At 44.6% G+C, this 23,281-nt stretch overlaps 1 protein-coding gene across 1 annotated transcript in view; it reads right to left on the bottom strand.

The window, feature by feature from the left end:
* LOC130131510 (dedicator of cytokinesis protein 9-like) overlaps window positions 1–23,281 on the bottom strand; it is a 59,580-nt gene that overhangs the window by 18,068 nt on the left and 18,231 nt on the right. The window contains exons 12-39 of the mRNA XM_056301211.1: window positions 22,368–22,721; window positions 20,564–20,646; window positions 19,662–19,784; window positions 19,470–19,549; window positions 19,210–19,397; window positions 18,177–18,242; window positions 17,914–18,006; window positions 17,422–17,533; window positions 16,274–16,392; window positions 12,437–12,523; window positions 12,003–12,092; window positions 11,516–11,631; window positions 10,909–10,978; window positions 10,473–10,598; window positions 10,111–10,182; window positions 9,844–9,990; window positions 9,352–9,435; window positions 9,053–9,164; window positions 8,709–8,887; window positions 7,944–8,054; window positions 7,553–7,664; window positions 6,443–6,573; window positions 4,193–4,307; window positions 3,390–3,456; window positions 3,006–3,053; window positions 2,239–2,375; window positions 1,338–1,453; window positions 850–987 (exon numbers count right to left, since the gene is read on the bottom strand). Of these exons, the coding sequence (XP_056157186.1) occupies window positions 850–987; window positions 1,338–1,453; window positions 2,239–2,375; window positions 3,006–3,053; window positions 3,390–3,456; window positions 4,193–4,307; window positions 6,443–6,573; window positions 7,553–7,664; window positions 7,944–8,054; window positions 8,709–8,887; window positions 9,053–9,164; window positions 9,352–9,435; window positions 9,844–9,990; window positions 10,111–10,182; window positions 10,473–10,598; window positions 10,909–10,978; window positions 11,516–11,631; window positions 12,003–12,092; window positions 12,437–12,523; window positions 16,274–16,392; window positions 17,422–17,533; window positions 17,914–18,006; window positions 18,177–18,242; window positions 19,210–19,397; window positions 19,470–19,549; window positions 19,662–19,784; window positions 20,564–20,646; window positions 22,368–22,721 (3,276 nt within the window). The remainder of the gene's footprint in view (window positions 1–849; window positions 988–1,337; window positions 1,454–2,238; window positions 2,376–3,005; window positions 3,054–3,389; window positions 3,457–4,192; window positions 4,308–6,442; window positions 6,574–7,552; window positions 7,665–7,943; window positions 8,055–8,708; window positions 8,888–9,052; window positions 9,165–9,351; window positions 9,436–9,843; window positions 9,991–10,110; window positions 10,183–10,472; window positions 10,599–10,908; window positions 10,979–11,515; window positions 11,632–12,002; window positions 12,093–12,436; window positions 12,524–16,273; window positions 16,393–17,421; window positions 17,534–17,913; window positions 18,007–18,176; window positions 18,243–19,209; window positions 19,398–19,469; window positions 19,550–19,661; window positions 19,785–20,563; window positions 20,647–22,367; window positions 22,722–23,281) is intronic.

Here is a 23,281-nt window from a genome sequence, read left to right as displayed (position 1 = left end):
TCCCGTTTGCATTGTTACAAGTTGCTGCATAAAAATTCTGTTGTTACATATATCTGAAAGTTACTGAATACATATTCTGTTTTGTTACATATATCTGAAAGTTACTGCATAAGAATTCTGTTTTGTTAACTATATCTAAGTTACAACTGAAAGCTCTTATTTTTGCCCCAAAGAGTGAATAAATGCTATAATGCAATTTAAAATGCAGCTTCTACTGTTTCCATCAAATTGCAACCCCCCCTCCCCCAAGATCAGGTGGAGGGGTCCTCAGGGTAGATCAAAAATAGGCAGGGGGTCCAGGACTCCAAAAAGGTTGAGAACCACTGATTTAGAAGATGGGGTACTGGCGCGCTTCAGCCTCTTGTGGCCGAAATGAGTATTACAATAACAAACGCTTCGAAAAATGATCCTGACCCAAAAAATAACAAGAATCGCCTGGGAAAACGTTCTTTTTCCACCCGTTGCATGGATGAAAAAGAAATAATTAAGGCCCTTAGAAAGATTATCCTGACAAAACCTTTTTGTTCACCTGTTCTTAAGTCATAAAAAAGGAGAGAAAATGATGTAGATCGGACTTAAAAAATGGATCGCCAGAATTTTTTTTCTCACTTGTCTCTCAGGTCTCCCACAGACCCGGAGAGACATGTAGACTCAACAACACTTGTGACTCATATCTCTGTTTCATATCAATTGGATATCCAACACCACAGCAATTACCACTATCGCTGTAGGTGTCAGTGAAATAAACTCCTGCCACTGACTTTAAAAATAAAAAAACGACGAAGGAGTTGACATTACTTGAGGAAATGGTACGACCGGAGCTAAAAGAAGTGAAGGATATCTGATCACCTTGTAGATGAAGGTCCTGAGGGAGGTGAAGACCTGTTTGAGGGCGGCCTCCGACTGGGGGATCTGCAGAAAGCACAGGTGAACCTGGAACACTTTCTTCATCAGCGGGTTGTGCCCCAGATCTGAACTCAACTGCGTCTGCAGACACAGGAGCACATCAATGAGAAGAGAACACTATGAGGAAAAATGACCTACCAGTATGAAACAGTAAGATGTAGTCATGTAGCTGCAGTCAACCCTGAAAATCATCTTCAACTGATAAAAAAAAAAGACCAACAGTAATGCTTAAAAGACAGACAAAATCTAGGTAACACATATGTATATGTATATTATACATTGATATCAATCCTTTGCTTTTAGAATTTGAATATTTCACAGCTGTCAAGCATATGTGGCTTGCTGTACAACAAACAGACAAGGGTTTGCTGCTTGCTGAGACCTATGATGTAGGATCTGTGTTTACTCGGGCCGTGGCATCATAACAGTACCTTGAATCCCATGATGAAGATGCTGAGTGTGTCCAGCACAGTCAGACAGACCTCCGTGGCCACGTTGGCCTCCAACAGACACTGGTTGCTCACATCTGCCTCCGTGTGAGGGTACACTTCACACACACACACGCACACACGCAGGTACGACGTCAGTTATTTTACAGAGCCATGTGAAACTATGTTGAAATTTCAGGTAAATGTGGATAAATTACTTCATAACCCCACTGTTCAAAATGGTACGATTTAATCCGAAAATAAAAGAAGTGAACTCCTTTGACAAAGACATCTTAAAATTGAATCATTTCTACCAAACGAGTTTTATCTGTTATGCTAGTGATCATTTTTGTCCTTCATTTCGACTGTAGTATCTAACACTGTAAAAAGAAAAAAATTAAGTAAGTTTTTTTTGGGGGGGGACCCTCCCTTTTTTTCCCCTCCCCAATTGTATGGGGCCAATAACCCTACTCTTTTGAGCTTATCCCAGTCTCTGCTCCACCACCTCTGCCGATCCGGGGAGGGCTGCAGACTACCACATGCCTCCCCCGATACCTGTGGAGTCACCAGCCACTTCTTTTCACCTGACAGTAAGGAGTTTCACCAGGGGGACGTAGCACGTGGCAAGATCACGCTATTCCCCCCAGTACCCCCCCCCCCGAACAGTCGCCCCAACTGATCAGAGGAGGCGCTAGTGCAGCGACCAGGACACATACCCACATCCAGCTTCCCACCCGAAGACACTAACAATTGTGTCTGCAGGGACACCCGACCAAGCCGGAGATAACATGGGGATTTGATTCGGCGATCTCTGTGTTAAAATTCAAGACGTTTTACATGATTTCTCAATTTGCTTGAGGCACTTCCTCAGTAAGACCATGGAGAGACCAGCGGATAAACTTACTGTTGTTGAAGGTGTGAGCATTCTCCAAAGTACCCAGCTGCTGCAGGCGGGCATGTAGGATCCCCGCCCTGTTACGAGACACAGGAAGAGTCAGAGACTTTCTGTCTGACGCCACAAGGCCCGTCCCCTCCTGGCTCCTGTTGGGCGAGGACGAGAAACACAGAACATCCATCATCGGTAGGTACGCTTTGGTGCCAAGTTGAGCTTTTCCGACAGGGCAGGGTGGTTTTATCAACAGGTGTTTAGGGGAGGAAACGATGAATACTATAATTGTGGCCCTCTGGTGATGAATGGTTCAAATTAAAACAGGCATTCGCTGAACACAAAGCCAACAAATAAGAGGTGACTTGCAGCACGCAAGCTAGACAGCAGGACATTTAAAAATGGCTGACTTGGGCTTCCATGGCTTTGGGCCTCAGCAGAAAATGATCAGGGCTTTGTTAATGAGGAAACAACAGCAGCTTCATGCGTTTAGGCAAAGTAATTAAGAGAAATATCTTACCCATGCAGGGAGGGGGGGCCCTGGGGGCTGTAGCATTAACCACTTTACAACTTGCCAGCAGCATTACAGCCAAGAGAACACATCAAAAGCAAGGGTTAAAAGACTCAGCAGGGATTTAGCGTTTGTAAAAATGTGTGTCAGTATGAGTTAATTCACTGTTTCAGTGTAGACTGTCGATACTGTCAATAATGTTCAGCTCTTGAATCAATAATCGAAACTCAAATGTGACGTGTGATGGCCTGAGCATGAACAACGTTCACTGTACCTGGCGATGAATCGCTTCCCCATGTATCTGAACTGATGGAGGCAGACTCTGACGGATAAAGACAAACAGGTCAGATGCAGACCATCATCAAGCTCAACATCCTGTCCACTTTTCTATAACCACACCAGGGTCGGAGTCCCAGATGTACGGGATGAATCATTCAAACACTGTCGTCCAAGCTGGCAAACACCAGAAATGTCTTCGCACATCAATTTGAATAGTTTTGCATTCATCATATTGCACTATAGAAGAAACCTTAACCATATGATTCTACACAACAAATGCCAAACGACAAGAAGTGCTTTCAATTACGACTCGAGTCTGCACAAACACAAGTGATGACAAAATGTGCATGAACCAATTTGTGTGCAGAGCGGCTCTTACTCGATCAATGTGAAAAAGTCCATTAGTTCTGAGGGAGCTGCTTTGTTCCAGTATGTGAATAAGGCCTCTGGTGGAGAGAAAAAAAAGACGTGATAGCACAGTGAAACTGGAGAACAGCAAAACAGCTTGACTTGACTTGTATGCAGTTTTCTTTTTTTTTTGGATTTTTTCCCCACTTTTTCTCCCCAGTTGTATCCGGCCAATTACCCCACTCCTCCGAGCCGTCCCCGGTCGCTGCTACACCCTCTCTCTCAATCCGGAGAGGGCTGCAGACTACCACATATCGCCTCCTATACATGTGGAGTCGCCAGCCGATTCTTTTCACCTGACAGTGAGGAGTTTCGCCAGGGGGACGTAGCGCGTGGGAGGATCACACTACTCCCCCCAGTTCCTCCTCCTCCCCGAACAGGCACCCCGACCGACCACAGGAGGCACTAGACCAGGACGCATACCCACATCTGGCTTCCCACCTGCAGACACGGCCAATTGTGTCTGTAGGGACGCCTGGCCAAGCCGGAGGTAACACAGGGATTCGAACCAGTGATCCCCGTGTTGGTAGGCAACAGAACAGACCGCTACACTACCCAGACGATTTTCACTGCTTTTCAACCACATGGAACCCGGATTTGAATCAAGCCATGACAGCTCTTTCCCATTCTGTATCTGCATCTGTATCAATTTACTGTAAAAGTTATTTCACCATATTAGCAGAACCACAATCCCACACCATACGTAGTGTCATATCACCATATCAATATTATATGGACATATTGCCCAGATGTAGGTGACACAGGCCATCTCACCCTCTGACATGCTCTTGAGAACGTGCAGGAAGCACATGAGCAGGTTTTTGATCTCATCGCGGTCCAGTTTGTCACATCGCAGTAGAGCGCTGCCCAGAGCCGACGCACACTGGTTCTGATGGATGGAGAGGGAAAGAGGTAGGAGGGAGGCAAAGAGAGAAGGGATCAAGTCAACCAAAGCATCACGCTATACCAGAGCCACGGAAAACCACCAACCCCACCTAAACGCACAAATACACCACCTCACAGCAAAACTGAAACGCTACAGAGGAGAATCGAATGTTTTCCTGAGGAGGCAATAGATTTGTTACACCAACTCGGTGCAGTTGGGCTGCAACAAGAGTGATGGGATTGATAGAAAACAGAGCTAGATACAGTGAAAGGGAAGGCTATGAGACCAACACAACCTTCCCCATCAGCCAAAACCAGGAGAGAACAGCACACACACTCCCCTGATGTGGGACACTCGAAGAGATGTTGGGAGGCAACGGGTTACAGATGTATTGTACAGATATCTGCAGACTAAAACACACTCTTACCATCTGAATCCAGTAAAACCAGCGTCAACTTCCAGTCAAATTCACTGTTACCGCTCCCAACTGAGAAAGGCGACAGTGAATGCAACTTGGCTAAAACAGGAATTAAAACGAATTCTTCTGAGTTTGTGTTGAGTTCTTGAAGCACCAGACGGACGGGGTTCACTGCATGATGGTAATTCAGATAGCATCCGAGCAAATCTCAGGAGCCTAGACTGTAAAACGATTAGACGACTTTGAAGTGTGGGGTAGTCTGATTTCAATCTTTTCTGACATTTCCGATCTGCGACATTTTGATTGGCTGCACTGGCTGTCAATCACTGGCCCTTTGAACTCTACTCACAGATAGGTTATGTCACCACATGCACCAGATTTTCAACTTCAACACAAGATGGACGATTTAACAAAAGGAAGCAACAGGCACTGGTAAAGGTTGGCATCACAGAGGTTTTTAACTGATGGAAAATGTAAACCGTTTGACTTCAAATATGTTCCCGCAATTGTCTAAACTTTCTAGCATGAAATGTTTTGTCCTGTGCAGCAAATCCCACCCTTTTGGTTCCTGGCAGACAAAAACAAACCGAAAATCGGATTTGCAAAAACGTTTCAGCCCAGACTCGAGCAACAACCCTGTAGCCTAAACATATTTAATGTTTTAGATTTCGACGGCAGTTTGCTGAAGTCTGTACAATACCAGGAAAGCGGTTCAGGGTTTTGGGAGAGGGTTCAAACAGAATACTTGAATGGGGATGTCATCCATGTTATTTCCATCCACCCTTGCGGCCGCCACCTGGGCCGTGACTTTGTCACCATCCACTGTCTGCGGCACAGTAAGGAGGGAGAAGTCCATGGTGACCCGTTTGGCCACACGGCTCTGGGTTGGCCCTCGGTCCTCAGACTCCAGCGGGAGAGGGGGCACGTTGACCGAATGCCTCCTATTAAACATCTCAATTCGCTGGAGGGATGGGGACATGGGCAGGTGTTGGAGGTCAGAGGGCAGGGAGGAGGAGATAGGAGATGGGAGAGGGGGTTGGATGTGATCGGATGGTAAAAGCTGACAGGTGTGTTGTGCTATGTGTGTTGATGCTCCTCAATAATGCTGGAAAATGAGAGCAAACAAACCTTCTTCCACTGCAAAGCGGTTGACATGTGATACCAACGAGTCACAATGCAGTGTAATTCAAAAAATATATTCTATATATACATATTATAAATATATAAATAACATTATATAATAATTATATATTATATTACATATAATCATATATAATAATATATAATATTATAATATAATATATAAATATATTAAAAATATATAAGAAATATAAAATATATATTAAGCGCTCTGGTGTCTAGAAAATCTCTACATAAATGTAATGATTATTATTATATTCAACACAAAGAAAGAAGAGAAACTAAAATGCAGACACGTACCAGATTGATCACACAGACAGACAGGTTTTTTTTCACAGTATTCCAAAGATGACATGACACGTCATAAGAGAAAGCAGTCGGAGGTCTAGTCATAAAATCAATATTTCCCATTATCCATGTCCCCTGAATAAAACCATCTTTACACACCTTTACAAATGCACTCATTAATTGTCTACAGTAGTAAAATCAATGCAGAGCTGCGGAGGGTGGAGGTTGGGGGGGGGGGGGTTATCGTACAGTCATCACCAGTGCTAATTCAGACACTCATCCATCCATTTACCTTCTCCAGAGAGTTGGTCTTGTCGCTGCTCTTCTCCAGCAGGCTGTTTGCGGAGTCGGTGGAGACCAGGGAGCCTCTGGAGTCTGCGTGGTTAACTGAGCCCACATTGGGAGTGGATGTGTGAGGGGAGGCTGCAGGGACACAGGACAAAAACAGCACATCTGAATTACAGTCACTGTAGCTCAACTCAAGTACTGGATTCACTATATCAGTACAGGCTCTCAGGATCAGCGATGTCTAAATACTATGTTGGGTTTCATGCTTCGGTCAAGTCAGGACAAAATCAAAAATCGGTACATAGACATAAAAATCCTTTGTTGTGCATAATGTAAAACGGGCATATTTTCTGCATGAAGTCTTTTTCAAAACGTTACACTTCACAACACTGCTCAAACGCTGTAATTGTTTTGTTTGAATTAATAATAATTATTGTCTCCTGTAGGTAATTAAGCCATGGTTCATTGTACGACAGTTGAGGCATGGGGACCGAGGGGACCATGGGGACTGAGGGTCAAGTGAAAACAGGTTTAGGTCAAGATGATTTAGCATGAGCACTCATATCTTCGTTTAGTCATGTTGTCTCTGAGAGAACGTCCATAAAGACTCTCCCATCGTGGGCTCCCAACCTTGCTACCCAAAAAGTGGTTTTATCATTGTGTTATTATAATATCTTAGAGGGTGACAGTGGCTCGAAGGTAGAGCAGGTAGTCTGGCAACTGGAGGGTTGCCGGTTCGATCCTTGACTCCTCCTTGCAAAAATGCTGTAGTGCCCTTGAGCAAGACAGCTTACCAGCTAACCCCTAACTGCTCCCGATGAGCTGGTTGTTATCTTGCATGGCTGAAACCGCCATCGATGTATGAGTGTGTGTGTGTGTGTGTGTGTGTGGGTAACATTAATTGATTGTAAAGTGTTTTGAGTGGCTGTTGCAGCTAGAACAGCACTATACAAATGCAATCCATTTACCATTTATAACTGATTTAAAATGCATTAATAAATGTGTTACTATTAATAAAATAATTAGTAACACTTACAGTAACCTTTACAAAGCATGTCTTATTGTTAAGTGGTACCAAATACTCCTCTGGGAAGGGGGAAGAGGAGGCATTTACCTGTTCCAGAAATGACCCCAAACACATCCTTATGAAGGGGATTCTCCAGGCAGGCACCAGGTTTCTGGGGGGTGACCATGGAGTTATTTCCCAGAGCGTCCTCTCTGGCATTCTAATGAAAGAGGAAAATTTTCAGGTGAAACCCATTAGATGGTATTATAATAACAACAATAACAATAATAAAAACCTAAGAGGGAAAAGGCAGTAATACTCTTTTTTCGTCACGTTCTTAAAATAATGGCCTAAGTCATATTTTCAAGTATTTCATAAAACAGAATAAACTGAAACAAAATTTGTCAGTTTATTCTGTTTTTTGAAAAACTTGAAAATATGACTTGTATTGTGAACATAAGCTGCTACTCATAATATAACCACTAGGTGCCAGACTTACATTGTGGTTGCCAATGAGAGGGGCCGACTCTTTGACATTGAGTCTGTGGACGTTCTCCAGCAGCAGGCCGAACAGGGGGAGGTAGAGGGTGGCAAGCCTGGCCTGCTGACTCTGGGACGACATGGGTTTTCATGAATCATTAAAGAAACCGAAAATGAAATTAGCTTGTGCAGTTTCTATCAGTTTCATATTTGTGTGGAAGGGTTTGATGCTGTCAAGCCATCAAGGTGGGGTGTGGTTAGACAGTCGGCTGCAGTGGTCAACTGCCGGTCAGTAGCAGCAGCTCCAAGTGGTTAGGTGATTGACAGCCATCCTATTTCTGTCTTCCTGTAGTCAAACCAGGACCATAGTTTGACCAGAGACAGACGGCACAGAAATATGCATTCCTTGGGAGGAGACAGTCATTCGTATATGTTGCACAGACTGTTTTGTGTATCAGAGTGGGTAATAAACAGTATCTGTGCCTTCATTTAGAAGAAATTTCTGACTGTTTATCCATTTAAAAAATGAACGACACTAATAGACCTGTTACATAAGCAAGTCCAAGTCTTGGTAAACTAAGACGTCTGCTCGGATCAGTCACAGCAGTTTTAAGCTCCCAGTGGGAAATGGCACTAGTAAGAAATACCAAGAAATTAGCTACTAAAACGGCTCTTTACATTTAGTGCATTACCTTTCACGCACACATAAAAACAAACCCTGAAAATAGCACTAATGGTTACCTTATTAAGAACAGCTGTTTGGGCGGGAGCTCGCAAAACATACCTTGGCAGCATAGCGGTCGTCAAACGTGTGTTTGATCATAAGGCCCTTGAGCACTTGGATGGCAATCTGTCGGATCTCTCGGAACTCCTGCAGAGCCCCGCCCACTTCCCGGAGCAGCAACCCAACCAGGAAGTGGTTCCGACAGAAGTCGTCTGTCAGCGAGTAGTCCAGCTGTAGGTCTGCAAGAAGCATCAATCCACGGATCGACACCAATCAATAAGACAACCAGTTAACAGTCTGATGTATTGAAGATCATAGAATGTATAAATGCAACCCGTTATTAGTACAAAATGAAGACTATCAAATGTAAAATAACACATTAGCTTTCGCTCTCTTTAGTTTACCTTGGAATCTCTGGATTCTGCCTTTTCCAAAGGGCATGGGCAGGTTGAGAGGGACATAGTGCTCGTGGTTGCACACCACCCGCAGAAACTCAAACTTAAACTCGTACAGTGTCTGAAAAGGGAAACAAACCAAACTATAAAAAGTGCATGGAAGTTTTCTATCTGCTTTAACAGACCGGGTTCAAACTCGTTCTAAAGGATTTGCCTCTGGCATTAATTGACTTAATGGTCAATTAGCTGGATGAAAAAAAAATATCAAAGAAACACCAACAAATGTAGTAAACAGCACAGCTTATTACTTTGGGGTCCCCAGGAACGAAGCAGTTCATGTAGTTGTTGATCTGTTTGAAGACGAAACCTCGGTCCATGAATGTGAAACAGCGCTGTGTGAACACACACACACACACACACACAACACAAAAGTTAAGAGCTTTGAACCCAACAAATCTAAACTCAACACATCTGATGACTTGTAAAATGCTTCCTCTTAATCTCTGTAAGCAAAGCAAATTGTCCTTGCGAGTTGACTGAAGATGAAAAATTATCGTCACTGAACTGGTTTCAATTGAACTGAGCTGCCTCGGTTTGATGCTTTGAGTTTGATGCATGATAATTTAATGCTTCATTCTCGACAATCTGTATTAGAAACAGTTCACCCAAAATGCCACCCTGCACAACGTTAGAGACAACAACAAAAAAACGCCATTTGCCCAAACCATGGGGCATTTTTCTAATTAATCTAAAAGTTCAAGAGACAATGCTGCATTGCAGGGACCGGGGGTGATGCCAACCTTGATGAAAACTGCCAAGTTGTGGTTGGCATTGCGAGCTGCGTCCAAATTGTCCTTGTATTTCTGGGTGATGTGCGGCATGAGCATATTGACCAAAGTTTCCACCGCATGGTAGAAGGACGCAGAGAAACGCTGGTTCCGGGAGAGCTGGAAGAAAGAAAGAAAGAAAGGGAAGAAAACCTTGAAGCGGGGGAGAAGCACAGACAAAACAAGAGACTGGGGGAGGCTAAAGAGTAAAAGGAGAGTCTAACGTCGATCAATACCTACCTTGACCTTTCCACTCTCAATCAAATGCTGAGCCATTGACTTCACTAGGGCTTCAAAGAAGTACCACGAGTGCTGCAACACAAATATCGATTGAATCCACACAAAAAAAGATGCCGTATATCGAGGATTTATCTTTCAAACTCCAAGTCATTCCCACATTTCATGAACACTAACCAGGTCTGTAAAAGTGCTATTACGGAGTCCAGGAATGCTATCTACTATACCTTAAAAGGTCTTGTTCATTATGAAAGATGGATGGAGAGGTGAAATCCCCCAACCTTCTGAAAACAGTAATATCCTCTGTCTGAGCCTATCATGAATGAACCCTTCAGAAATCAGCAGCAGTAAATAATGTCAGCTACCTTCAGCAGCTTGTTACTGGTGAGGAAGTCAGTGGATGGCTTCAATATGGCCGTCATGGCCTTAGCTAGCTCCTCATGGACGGTTTTAACACTGGTGGTCATAAAGGGCTGTGGCTTGAAAACGAACTGAAAAGACAGAAAAAACAATCACACAGAGTACTGCAAGTGGATATTCATGTGTGTGTGGTGAGTGCATATATTAAAATGCAAGTCATACTATGCACGCGTATATGCTGTGTGTGTGTGTGTAGTTTCTTTCTAAAAACTCACTTATAGAGTTTTTGCTTTTGCTATCATAGTTTTCTTTCAGTTACACTTTAAAGAAACTGCTTTGACCCGAGGTTTTGAAATGCACTACACAATTTCTCATTATTGCTATTCATGCTGTCAGGGAAACAATAGTTTAAAACGACATCACAAATGGAAAATATGGAACCTTGACATAGGATCTCAGGTAATGCTCCAGTCCCTCTTCGTGACACTGTGCTACGACATGGACCATCACTCTGGAGGGGGAGACAAAGAGAGAGGGAGAGAGAGAGACAGGGTAGTTATTAAAGGGGGGGTTGAAGCAAGAAATTGGACCGAAAAACATAAAAGAAAGACCCAACGAAGCGGAAGCTGGTGAGAGAGCGGACGAGCTGCCGATGAGAATTACACAGTGTGACTAAGGCGCTGACGGCTCATTAAGACATGACCGACAGAGCTTCAAAGACCAGACAGGAACAGAACAGAGGAATAAAAACACCCACGGAAAACGTTCCCTAAAGGTGAGGGTGTCTATTGTCTTTCGAGGGGATAATGCAAAGAGGCAGAAAAATAGCCTCCTTTGGAACAGAGAACAAGATGAAAAGTGTCATTATCATAAATTTTCCTTAGTTTCAGCTCGTTGAAATGGTTCAAAGGTGGTCCAATTCTCAACCTTCACCTGAGTTAAGGAAACAGAAATTATAGATGAGTGACTGAAAACTCAGTGTTTTAATGCATGTGTGTGATGCCAGGGCTTATGTCTAATTGTGTGTGTGTGTGTGTGTCTGGCCTGCCTGGTCACGTTGACAGCCACATCTTCGTGTGTGGCTCTGGTCAGTACGCGGAAAAGCTGATTGAGTATTGTGGGCAGGAAGTTGACCATCACATGACCTTCCATAGCATGGAGGCTCTGGGGAAGGCAGGAAGATGGATAGCAGGAAGAAGGAGAAAGCGAGCGATTGAGCGAGAGAGAGAGAGGGAGAGAGAGCGAGAGATAATGTTCAGTTTTACAACACATGAAGTCAGCTCATTAAATGTGTGTGTGTGCGTGTGTGTGTAAAAAAAGATAAAAGAAAGAAAGAGAGAGACAGAAACAGAGAGAGACAGCGACAGAGAGAAAGAAAGAAAGAAAGAAAGAAAGAAAGAAAGAAAGGAAAAACATGTCTACCTAGAGAGACGGAGACAGAGACAGAGACAGAGAGAGAGAGAGAGAGAGAGAGAGAGAGAGAGAGAGAGAGAGAGAGAGAGAGAGAGAGAGAGAGAGAGGAAAAACATGACTACCTTCAGGTATTTAATCAGCTCTCCCTCGGAGGCCGATTCTGAAGACTCCATGCTCTGACAGTGATGGAAGAAGTTGTTCAGGTGCTGATCCTGAATGGAGGATATCACCGTGTCAATACAGTCTACATTTAAAATCTAAACTTCAAGCCTTGAGCTGACCCGTTGATGCCGAATGAGGTAAAATAAAGTGAGTAGGGACACTTCAACGGGACATGTGATTGTTGATGAAGATTAACTGCACATTGACTAGAGTGCAAATCAAACTGTGGTCTTACAATGGACCCACTAAGTCATCCAGCCATGCAATTAATTATGTGCTGCAAGAGGAGCTGTGTGTGTGTTTATGTGTGTATCAATATTTGCATATCCAGTATGTGGGTGTGTGTGTGTGTGTGTGTGTGTGTGTGTGGATGGACTGAAATATCCACACGAACCTGAGTATAGACGGTGGAAACAAGGTGAGTAGAGACCTTGAAAAGTGGCTTCCCGCTATCTACCCACTTGATCTCTGGACCAGAATGCTGCCAAGACAAGGGGGCAAAGAAGTATAAAAATTACTGCACTTCTAACAGAATGAAAGTAGCTTAATCAGAAAAATACTCCTCTAAAATGTCAAAATAGTATGGATATTATATTAAATATTATGATTGGTAAATGCATAACTACAGTGTATTGATGAAAACTGGTTCTTTTAAAGACAACCAAGGAAAACTGAGGATCGAGACTTGAGTATTTTTTCATTACTCCAACATACACTGATCAGCCAAAACATTAAATCCACTGACAGCAGCAAGTGTCAGTCAGCAAGTGAACAGTCAGTTCTTAAGCTAATGTATTGGAAGCGAAAAAAATGGGCAAGCCTAAGGATCTGAGCAACTTTGACAAGGGCTAAATTGTGATGGCTAGATGACTGGGTCAGCGCATCACCAAAACAGCAGGTCTTGTGGGGTGTTCCTGATATGCAGTGGTCAGTACCTACCAAAAGTGGTCCAAGGAAGGTCAACAGGTGAACCGGCGACAGGGTCATGGGTGCCCAAGGCTCATTGATGCACGTGGGGAGCGAAGGCTAGCCCATCTGGTCCGATCCCACATGTAACGATCACAAATGACTAAACTCGCTAGCCCATACGCTAATGGGTCGGACCCTTTAGTTGACTGGTTAGTGCAGTCACCTGTGATGCAGGAGACCCGGGTTCACTTCCCGCCTGCCCCTGAATTCGCTACATCGGTGTCAAAAGTGGGATGGTGAGACCATGAGGCCATCAGAAGTGCGTGCACCCAGAGGTTTGAGGGGGTTGGTATGCTGAAGCGCGGGGACACGCTTCCCGAAGGAGGGGGGTAGTGCAACGATCACAAATGACTAGACTTGCTAGCCCATTGACTAGTGGGTCGGACCTTTTAACTGACTGGTTAGTGCAGTCGCCCGTGGTGCGGGAGACCCGGGTTCACTCCCGGCTGCCCCTGAATTCGCTACACACAGAAGAGCTACTGTAGCTCAAATTGCTGAAAAAGTTAGTGCTGGCTATGACAGACAGGTGTCTGAACACAGTGCATTGCAGCTTGCTGTGTATGGGGCTGTGTAGCTGCAGACCGGTCAGAGTGCCCATGATGACCCCTGTCCACCGCCGAGAGTGCACACAATAGGCACGTGAGCACCAGAACTGGACCATGGAGCAATGGAAGAAGGTGTCCTGGCCTGATGAATCACATTTTCTTTTACATGATGTGCACGGCTGAGTGCGTGTGCGTTTACCTGGGGAAGAGATGACACCAGAATCCAATATTGGAAGAAGTCAAGCCGGTGGAGCCAGTGTGATGTTCTGGGCAATGTTCTGCTGGGAAACCTTGGGTCCTGGCATTCATGTGGATGTTACTTTGACACGTACCACCTATTTAAATATTGTTGTAGGCCAAGTACACCCCTTCATGGTGATGGTATTCCCTGATGGCAGTGGCCTCTTTCAGCAGGATCATGTGCCCTGACACACCGCACACATTGTTAAGGAATGGTTTGAGGAACATGACAACAAGTTCAACGTGTTGTCTTGGCCTCCAAATTCCCCAGATCTCAATCCGATCGAGAAATCTGTGGGATGTGCTGGAAAAACAAGTCCAATCCATGGAGACCCCATCTCACAACTTACGGGACTTAACGAATCTGCTGCTAACGTCTTGGTGCCAGATACCAGAGGACACCTTCAGAGGTCTTGTGGAGTCCATGCCTCGATGGGTCAGAGTTGTTTTAGTGTCACGAGGGAGACCTACACAATATTATTAGGCAGGTGGTTTTAATGTTCTGGCTGATCGGTGTCTGAACAACATACAAAAGAGTGAGTCCTTTATCTCAAATCATCCTGGTATGTTCAAAATAGGATTTTAGGGATGCATTAGGGGAACAAAAGCAACCTTGTTTGATGAGATCATTGAATCTTAAACCCTCTCCGAAACATGGGGAAAAACATGAAACGGTACCACAAGATAATTCTTTTACCTTATTCATCGTTTTTTATGGATTGATTTGTTTGACGCTATAGGTGACACTACACCCCATTTGGCTGGTGCCTTAATTGACACTATAGTGTATCTCATTAGTCCAGCATCAAGATGCTGACAATGCTTCTCTTATCAATTCCTCGTGGGCCTGCTGTGGGTGTGGATCTCAGTCTTGATGGATCACATTTGAATTAATAATCAGATTTCACCACCATCTAACACTAAAGCCTGTTAGACCTTTACATTGCCCCAATCCAATCACAGCGAGCAGGATAAACATACAGAGATAACTACGGATCCATTTATCACTGGATGCATGTCATTCAAAAGTGATGAGAGGAAAAAAAACAGTCTCTCTATCATAAATCTCTTGGAAATCCATTTAGAAAAGCTGTTTCGTCCTTGAGCGTAAAGCCAACAAAGATTACCGATGGTTTATCTCTGTTGTTTTCTTTATTCTGCCTGACATCTTGCCTTGTTGTAATTATTGTATTACCATCTGCAAAGATAACTCTGTTTGCATTATGCTTTTCTAATAACTATTCTCTGCTGCTGAAATGACCCAGTTTCCTCTCAGGGGTCATATTTAATCTAAGACGACCAGTGGGTCTGGTAAAACCTTAGTTTTTCTTTCTATTTACAGTCATCTCCTGAGGGCTCAGCAGGAAAATACACATCGCATATTTACTAAATCATGGGTTCAAATCCCGCTCATGACCACTGTGACATTTCCCCCCAAAGTCTGCCTGGTGCCGTAGTTGTTAACCCCCCCCCCCATGTCTCTAAATCCACACCAGCTTAAACGCTCCTCTGCTGGCCTATGATCAAATCCCACCAGAGCCTTCTGTAATGTGCAGCCCCGAGACACTCCAAGCCTCCCACTATCTGTCTGCATCTCATCTTGTTAAACATGTGCTCTCGCCCCCTTACCACGGCCCAGATACGTCTCATTAGCATTCACAAATACACACGCTCAGACATTCACTTACCCTGAACCCTTACCTACACTAACCAGCATCTGTATCGTACCCATCACATCCATCCATACATGTTGTATGTTTGTCTGTCAATCTATGTATCTATCGAGCTATCTATCTATTTATCTATTCTAGCAATCATATCTATCTCATTCTACCTAGCTATCTATATATCCTTCTAGCTATATCTAGCTCATTCTATCTATTAATCTGTCATCTATCTATCATCTATCATTCTATCTATCCTTCTAGCTATCATATCTATCTCATTCTAGCTATCATATCTATCTCATTCTATCTATTCATCTATCATCTGGATCATTCTATCATATCATTCGAGCTATTATTATATCTATCTATCTATCTATCTCTCATTCTATCTCATTCTATCTCTTGCTATCTCATTCTATCAATCTATCATTATATCCATCTATCTATCCTTCTAGCTATCATTATATCTATGTCCTTAATTAATGCTTCTTTTTCCTCACCTTAACTTGCTCACATGGAAAAGGTATTATATTGCCTTATTATGTACTAAATACAGATAGTCTAGTGTACTATGAAACGACTAACCGACTGACTGACTGACAGTGGTTGGTCTGTAAAACAGTAGTTGGTGAGCCGGTCTTGACAGTTTGATTGACTGATTGAAAATGCCAAGTAGCGCTACAGTAATAGACTGCCCCCTTTCCTATTTAAAAACAATGTAATAAAATAATAATTATGATAATAGTGAGTCCATCTCTTAAGATAGCATCAGCATGATTAGATCACCCCCCTCCATCCCATCGCTGTTACCTTGGTAACACCATCCTGTGCGCTGAGGTACCCGGCTGGGAGATTGGCAGCCACAGACATCTGCTGCTCGCTCATGATGACCCTGCCGTCCCTCAGCAGAGGTAGCCATGCCGAACCCACTGCGGAGAGAAGACAGATGCACCATTTAAAGACGATTAAAGACACTCTGGGAATGGGCTCAGATATGCAGAACAGGTGGGTGTGACGCTGCAACTTTGTGCAGTAGTAGTAGTTAAAGAGTGGCAGAGGTTTGAAAAGTGGGCATGTCCCTGACAGCCGGTGAGAACATTAAATGAGAGCCACACCCACCTGCTTCAGCAACAACCACTGTGGCAACGCTGAGTAAGGCATTAACATCTGACTGCTCCGTTAAAGTAAGGCTGGACTATACGAACAAAATCAAATATCACAATATTTTTGACCGAATACCTCAATATTGATATTTTTCACAATATTCCAGAGAATATCTAGAGAATAGAAATATACTGGTGCTCTCACAAAATATTTTTTAAAAATGACATTTTCGATTAACATTAATTAGTAAGGTGGATATGATGCCCAAACAGGTACTCATTAGTAATGTGGATAGGATGCCCAAACAGGTAGCCATTAGTAATGTGGATATGATGCCCAAACAGGCAGAGACAGAACAGCTAGAACAGTTGAATAAGTTGAGAAAATTGCACATCTTTACTGCAACGCAGCCTTTAAAACCAGGAAGACAACACTTCTATCATATCACGATATCCAAAATCCCAGATGATATCTATCATGATATCGATATAATATCGATATATTGCCCAGCCCTACATTAAAGCAGCTTCATCAGTGACCACACAAGACTGTTATTGTACTGGGCAACACCTTGAATTGAATGTAACTATATAATACTACTGTGTTGCTTATCAAGACCATGCATGCCAAGTCAATTTGTACATAGATGGACCAAGTTTTCTATCCAAGATTTCTTTCCATCAACATACAAAAGACCAACTTAGGATTAGTGTCAATCAAACCAACCTACAGTCGAGGGTATATATAGTCCTGAGCTGCATACACACTTGTTTTTCTAAGTGCTGAGATCCAACTGACTTGCTTATGATTAAAATACACCATATACCGAGTGTTATCTGAGAGCTGTGTCTTACCTGGAGACTCCACCACATCCTTCTTCTTGCTGTTGCTGTCACAGCTGACGTGGTAGAAGGTGAAGAGAAGGTGGTGCTTCTCATGGAGCTGGGTGGGCAACTCGATCTTTATCTACAGGAACAGATGAGAAAACCCACATCTGAGTCCCCGATACAGCATCAAGCTTTGTTTGGCACAACGAAAGGGAAAAGGTCTGACAAGAGAGTTTTAGCAGAAGGGCGCTCTGAAAACTTGAATGCTAGAATGCCGATTTTTCAAAATTAAAAAAACCCAAACATTACTATTGACACTGACAGTAGTCGACCTCCTCTCCACTCGGGGAACTTGCAACCAGTTTGTATTTGACATCTGATTACAACTGATACTTTTAGAGATATGAATGTGCAACCCCTAATCTGATCCAAGTCAACTGCAATATTGGGCATGACTGACTGCAGTGAGGATAGTGAAAGTGTGTGATGCCTCCATCCCTATCTTCTCTCTGCTCTCACCTCATCGTAGAACTCAGGGTTTTGCTGATGGTGAAGCACTGCTGCATAGGCCTGCTTCGTAAACAGATAACCTCCCGGACGACCATAGATACACTGACAAGAAGAGTCAGATAGATAAAGAACAGAAACACAAAGCCAGAGAGAGTGAGAAAACGAGAGAGACAGAGCGTGAGAGAGAGATTAATGAGACATTCAGTTTTACAACACGGAGCTGGGTCATTAAATTTGTGCTTGTGTGTGTGTTCAGTTGGTGGTTAACAAACTTTCAATGGCTGAGCATCCTCTTCATCTGAATCTTTGAATTCAATGCAAACTGCAATATTTCTTGCCTGAATGGGGGGGGGGGCAGAAATGAAAGGAAAAAAAGCGATTAGAATGCAGAGGGGAGACCAGTTCCTGAAAATGTTTTGAAACCAGAAACACCTGAACAAATCCCACCAAAACCTTCCCTTGTGTGTCTCTCTGCTGAACGAAGAGAATAACAGGAACAGATAGAGAAAGAAGAACACTATATGGAGTTGATGGGAATGAAAACATCACTTTTCCAATAAATCCAGGAAAGTCTAAACATGTCATCCGGGTAGTGTAGCGGTCTATTATGTTGCCTACCAACACGAGGATCGCCGGTTCAAACCCCCGTGTTACCTCCGGCTTGATCAGGATTCCCTACAGACACAATTGGCCGTGTCTGCAGGTGATAAGCCGGATGTGGGTGTGTATCCTGGTCGCTGCACTAGCGCCTCCTCTGGTCAGTCAGGGCGTGTGTTCGGGGGGAGGGGGAACTGGGGGGGGGGGCGTAGTGTGATCTTCCCATGTGCTACGTTCTCCTGGTGAAACTCTTCACTGTCAGGTGTAGAGAAGCGGCTGGCAACTCCACATGTATCGGAGGAGGCATGTGGTAGTCTGCAGCCTTCCCAAGATCAGCAGAGGGGGTGGAACAGCGACCAGGACGGCTCGGAAGAGTGGGGTAATTGGTCGGGTACAATTGGGGGGAAAAAGGGGTGGAAATCCAAAAACAAAGTCTAAACATGTATGTGAATTTCAGGTAACGTTGAATTTTATGCCAAAATATGGACCACCGTGGTGAGGTAAGCAAAATTAGCATGGACAATGGGGAAAAAAAGATTTTTATTAATAAGTCTGCACACACACACACTCTCTCTCTCTCACACACACACACACACACACACACACACACACACATACATTTTCACCCAAGCCCAGCGTCTTTGGTTTGTAAAAGCCCAGCCTCATGTTAATAAGCAAGGCATGTATGTCGTGGTTAGTATCCAGTACCTTAGCGAAGGATTTCTGCCCATCATATTTGAGGTGCTTGGGGTAAACATAAAGGTGGTTGTTGTAGATGGTAAAGGGCTGGGAACACTTGGCAATGCAGGGAACAAACTCCTCCACCTCCAGAAGAGCACTGCCCGGCCCATTCCCTTCAAAGTTCCTCACGGGGATGTAAGAGGAAGTGACACAGTCTGGAGACGGGAGGCAAGAGGTCAAACGGGGGTCACTGGATTAATTAAGAAAGCCATTTGCAAAATACTTACTGGATACATCTGGGGCAACACTGTCAATAGTCACGTCTAGATTCCCCAAGATGACAGGAAGCTTGGCCATTTTCTCTGGCCTGAAAAAGAGAGTAAAAGCGTGATAATGATATTCATAGCCATGGGTGTCCATGTGATGTATGAAGAGAAGCTGGGGGAGGGAGAAATACTGGAAAGAAAAAAAAAACGTACTTTCTGAAGTCAGTCAGCAGTTTGAACATGTCTTCATCTGACAGCTTGCTGCTGTCCTGTCTGTAAAGGGCTGAGAAACGAGAGCTTTTGTCCAGAGTTCCCGACGCATCTTTGAACACAGGCCTGCCAAGATGGGGAGAATACGATATAAAGTAAATCTACTGAACAAGAGAAGAAAAAAAAAACACACTTATTCTACATCAGCACTTTGAATATGGCTTCCTGAGAAAAAAAAGGAGATCGTTCTTTTGGCTAGCAGTTTTATTAGCGCTTCGACCGCGGTACCTCTGTTCTCAGTCCTTCTATCCATCCATTATTCAAGCCACTTATCCCAACTGGAGTCGTGGGATGCTGGAGCCTATCCCAGCAGCCAGTGGGCAGCAGGACGGGAGACACCCTGTACAGGCCGCCAGTCCATCACAGGGCCGACACACAAACATTCACACCTAGGGACAATTTAGAATGGCCGATTCACCTGACCTACAAGTCCTTGGACTGTGGGAGAAAACCTGAGCACCCAGAGGAAACCCACGCAGACGTGGGGAGAACATGCAAACTCCACATAGAGGACGACCCGGGATGACCCCCAAGATTGGACCACCCCGGGTCTCGAACCCAGGACCTCCTTGCTGTGAGGCGACCGCGGTAATCACTGCGCCACCGTGCTGCAACAATCCCTCTATGGAGTGATTACATAGGAGAGAATAAGTACGACTCATTCACCGAACTGAAAGCCCCCACTCAAGTTCAAGCTTAGAGTCCAACTTAAGCTGTAATGTTAGTTTATAAGAGCAACAATAGACAAGGCAAATACAAGGCTATACTTTGCTCTTAACATACTGAATGACGGTAACAGATACTATGTGAAACTAAATAATGGCAGACAGAGTCATTTTCAGTACCTGGCAGCCCAGGCAAACGGCATCCTGTACTGTCCAAGTCTGCTGCAGGCTGTCTTGGCATTCTTCAACACCTTCTGGGCCACCTGGTTAAAATAGTTGTGGTTAAACAGGGTTATATTTCTTAAAAAAGGCTCAAATTTAACCAGGCATGTCCTCTGACAACAACTTCAACTGGGCACAGATGTGGTGGAGATCTGGAGGGTTACACACATTCACACATTCCACACACACACACACACACACACACACACACACACATCTGTTAGCAGCCCAGTTCAACCGTTACCCTACTGATGGCTGCCGAGCAGCCCCATTAAGGGCCATGCTAAAAGCCACCTGGACAGAAGCTGTCAATGAAAGGGGGAGTGTGACTTCCAAGGCGGTCTGGGGATTAGCACTTCTTTTTTTTGGGGGGGGGGATTTCTCTTCCCCCCACCCCCACCATTGTATCCGGCCAATTACCCCACTCTTCCGAGCTGTCCCGGTCGCTGCTCCACCCCCTCTGCCAATCTGGGGAGGGTTGCAGACTACCACATGCCTCCTCCCATACATGTGGAGTCGCCAGCCGCTCCTTTTAACCTGACGGAGAGGAGTTTCGCCAGGGGGACGTAGCACATGGGAGGATCACGCTATTCCACCCAGTTCCCCTTACCCCCCCCAACAGGCGCCGTGACTGACCAGAGGAGGCGCTAGTGCAGCGACCAGGACACATACCCACATCCGGCTTCCCAACGGCAGACACGGCCAATTGTGTCTGTAGGAACGCCCGACCAAGCCGGAGGTAACACGGGGATTCGAACACCGCCGATCCCTGTGTTGATAGGCAACGGAATAGACTGCCATGCCACCCGGACGCCCCGTGGGATTAGCATTTCTAATCTATATGCTGAGATCTGTGCCGCTGTGCCCCGACTGCAGCAGAAACACACACACACACACACATATATATAGATATATATATATATATAGGACGCCTGTTAAAGATGCCAGCTGTAATCCTTTATATTTTGGCTTTCCTGGTGCATAACATATAACATGACTAGTAAACATCAGCAGGGGTTGCTTAATGGTGGTGATTAAAATAAAGTAAACAACACCCAACCCAACCACATGCGCACCCACTAACACACTTAAAACACACAGATACACACACGCCACAGACATCTGCATTCAAATGCGCAGGAGCTGGGTCGGCTGGGTTATTTTTGTTGTTGTTTGTCGAACCACCACCCAAAAGACTTGGTTCACGCTTGCAGCCCTCAGCAAGTTGCAGCTGCGACTGCAGCAAACTGGTATGAACGGAACGCTTTCAGCACTGGCAGATGTCACGAAACATGTTGTGTATCTACTAAATTTCTCTTTTAGCTTGCTTGTGTTGTTGAGGATAGAACAAGTTGCTTGCTCATTTTGATTTGCTGTTGTTGTTTCCATTACTTCATGATAGAGGCCAGCGTTCAGGTAGAAATTACACACTGCGGCTTTAGCTGGCGGCGCCACATAGCTGATAGATGTATCTCAGGTTTAGATTACATCTGTCGTGAGACATGGTTCTTGAAAACTCATGTAAGAATCAGTTTGGATTAAATGACACTGGATAACACATTGGTGGTCAGAAACAAAAGTGACTTAAACAACCAATGTTACAGGAGCTCCCTTGGCTTGTAGCCTTCTCTCCAGCACCACGCTGACAGGACGCCATATCAATCGTTATGCCACACAAAACAGCGACATATAATACAACAATAAATATGCATCATGCCACACAAAAACTCTCAGTAAAGTCAAAGCAATGTTTTCTATGCACCTTGGCTGAGTCTGAGCTCTTCATATAAGACTCAGTGCAGTGGGTGATCCCTCCCTGGAGGACCTTTTCAATCCTGGCCACCAGGAAGATCTCCGGGTGGGGGCAGGTGACGGAGAACACCCCTTGTCTGGGGTACTGCAAGGCCCCCTCTGGGAGCCCGCTGGCCAGTCTGTGACCCCCCAGGGGACCGTCGCTGCTGCCCCCGTTGATGTGAGTGTCCGTCCCGCCGCCGGAGCCCGTTGTGGAGGTCATTTGTCGCACCAGGGGATGGTTGAGGTCCACGTGGAAGTCGGCTGAGATCTTTCTGCTGTTCTGAACGTCGAAGAGGGACAGCACCACGTAGAAAGGCTCCACCTAGAGATGCAAGGAGGAGAGGGAAGTATATAAGAGGTGGAGGTGGGCCATTTATCCACTAATGTAAAACTCGTCTTTCCAGGCACTCGTGGAACCATGTTGTAGCTTCATTTTTCACTGATTGCACTGTCTTTCCATTTTCTGTGTGTGTGTGTGTGTGTTAGTGACTGAATGTGTATGTCTACCTGTGTTTATGAGTGTGTTGTTTTTTATGTGTGAGTGAGTGAGTGAGTGAGTGAGTGAGTGAGTGAGTGATGTATCTATTCATATTTACATTCTTATGGATATGAGTATGCCTTCATGTTTGAGTCAAGTCAATTTTATTTGTATAGCCCAATATCACAAATTCGCCTCAGCGGGCTTTACAGCAATACAACATACTGCCCTTAGACCCTTGCATCTGATAAGGAACAACTCCCTATAAAATGTTTTTTTTTAAAATCCAGGGGCGTCCAGGTGGCATGGCGGGCTATTCTGTTGCCTACCAACACGGGGCTCGGCGGTTCAAATCCTCGTGTTACCTCCGGCTTGGTCGGGCGTCCCTACAGACACATTGGTTG

The sequence above is a fragment of the Lampris incognitus genome, chromosome 21 (assembly GCF_029633865.1).
Source record: "Lampris incognitus isolate fLamInc1 chromosome 21, fLamInc1.hap2, whole genome shotgun sequence".
Taxonomy (NCBI): Eukaryota; Metazoa; Chordata; class Actinopteri; order Lampriformes; family Lampridae; genus Lampris; species Lampris incognitus.
The sequence above is the reverse complement of the archived record's forward strand: the minus strand, read 5'-3'. Positions and strand labels throughout refer to the sequence as shown.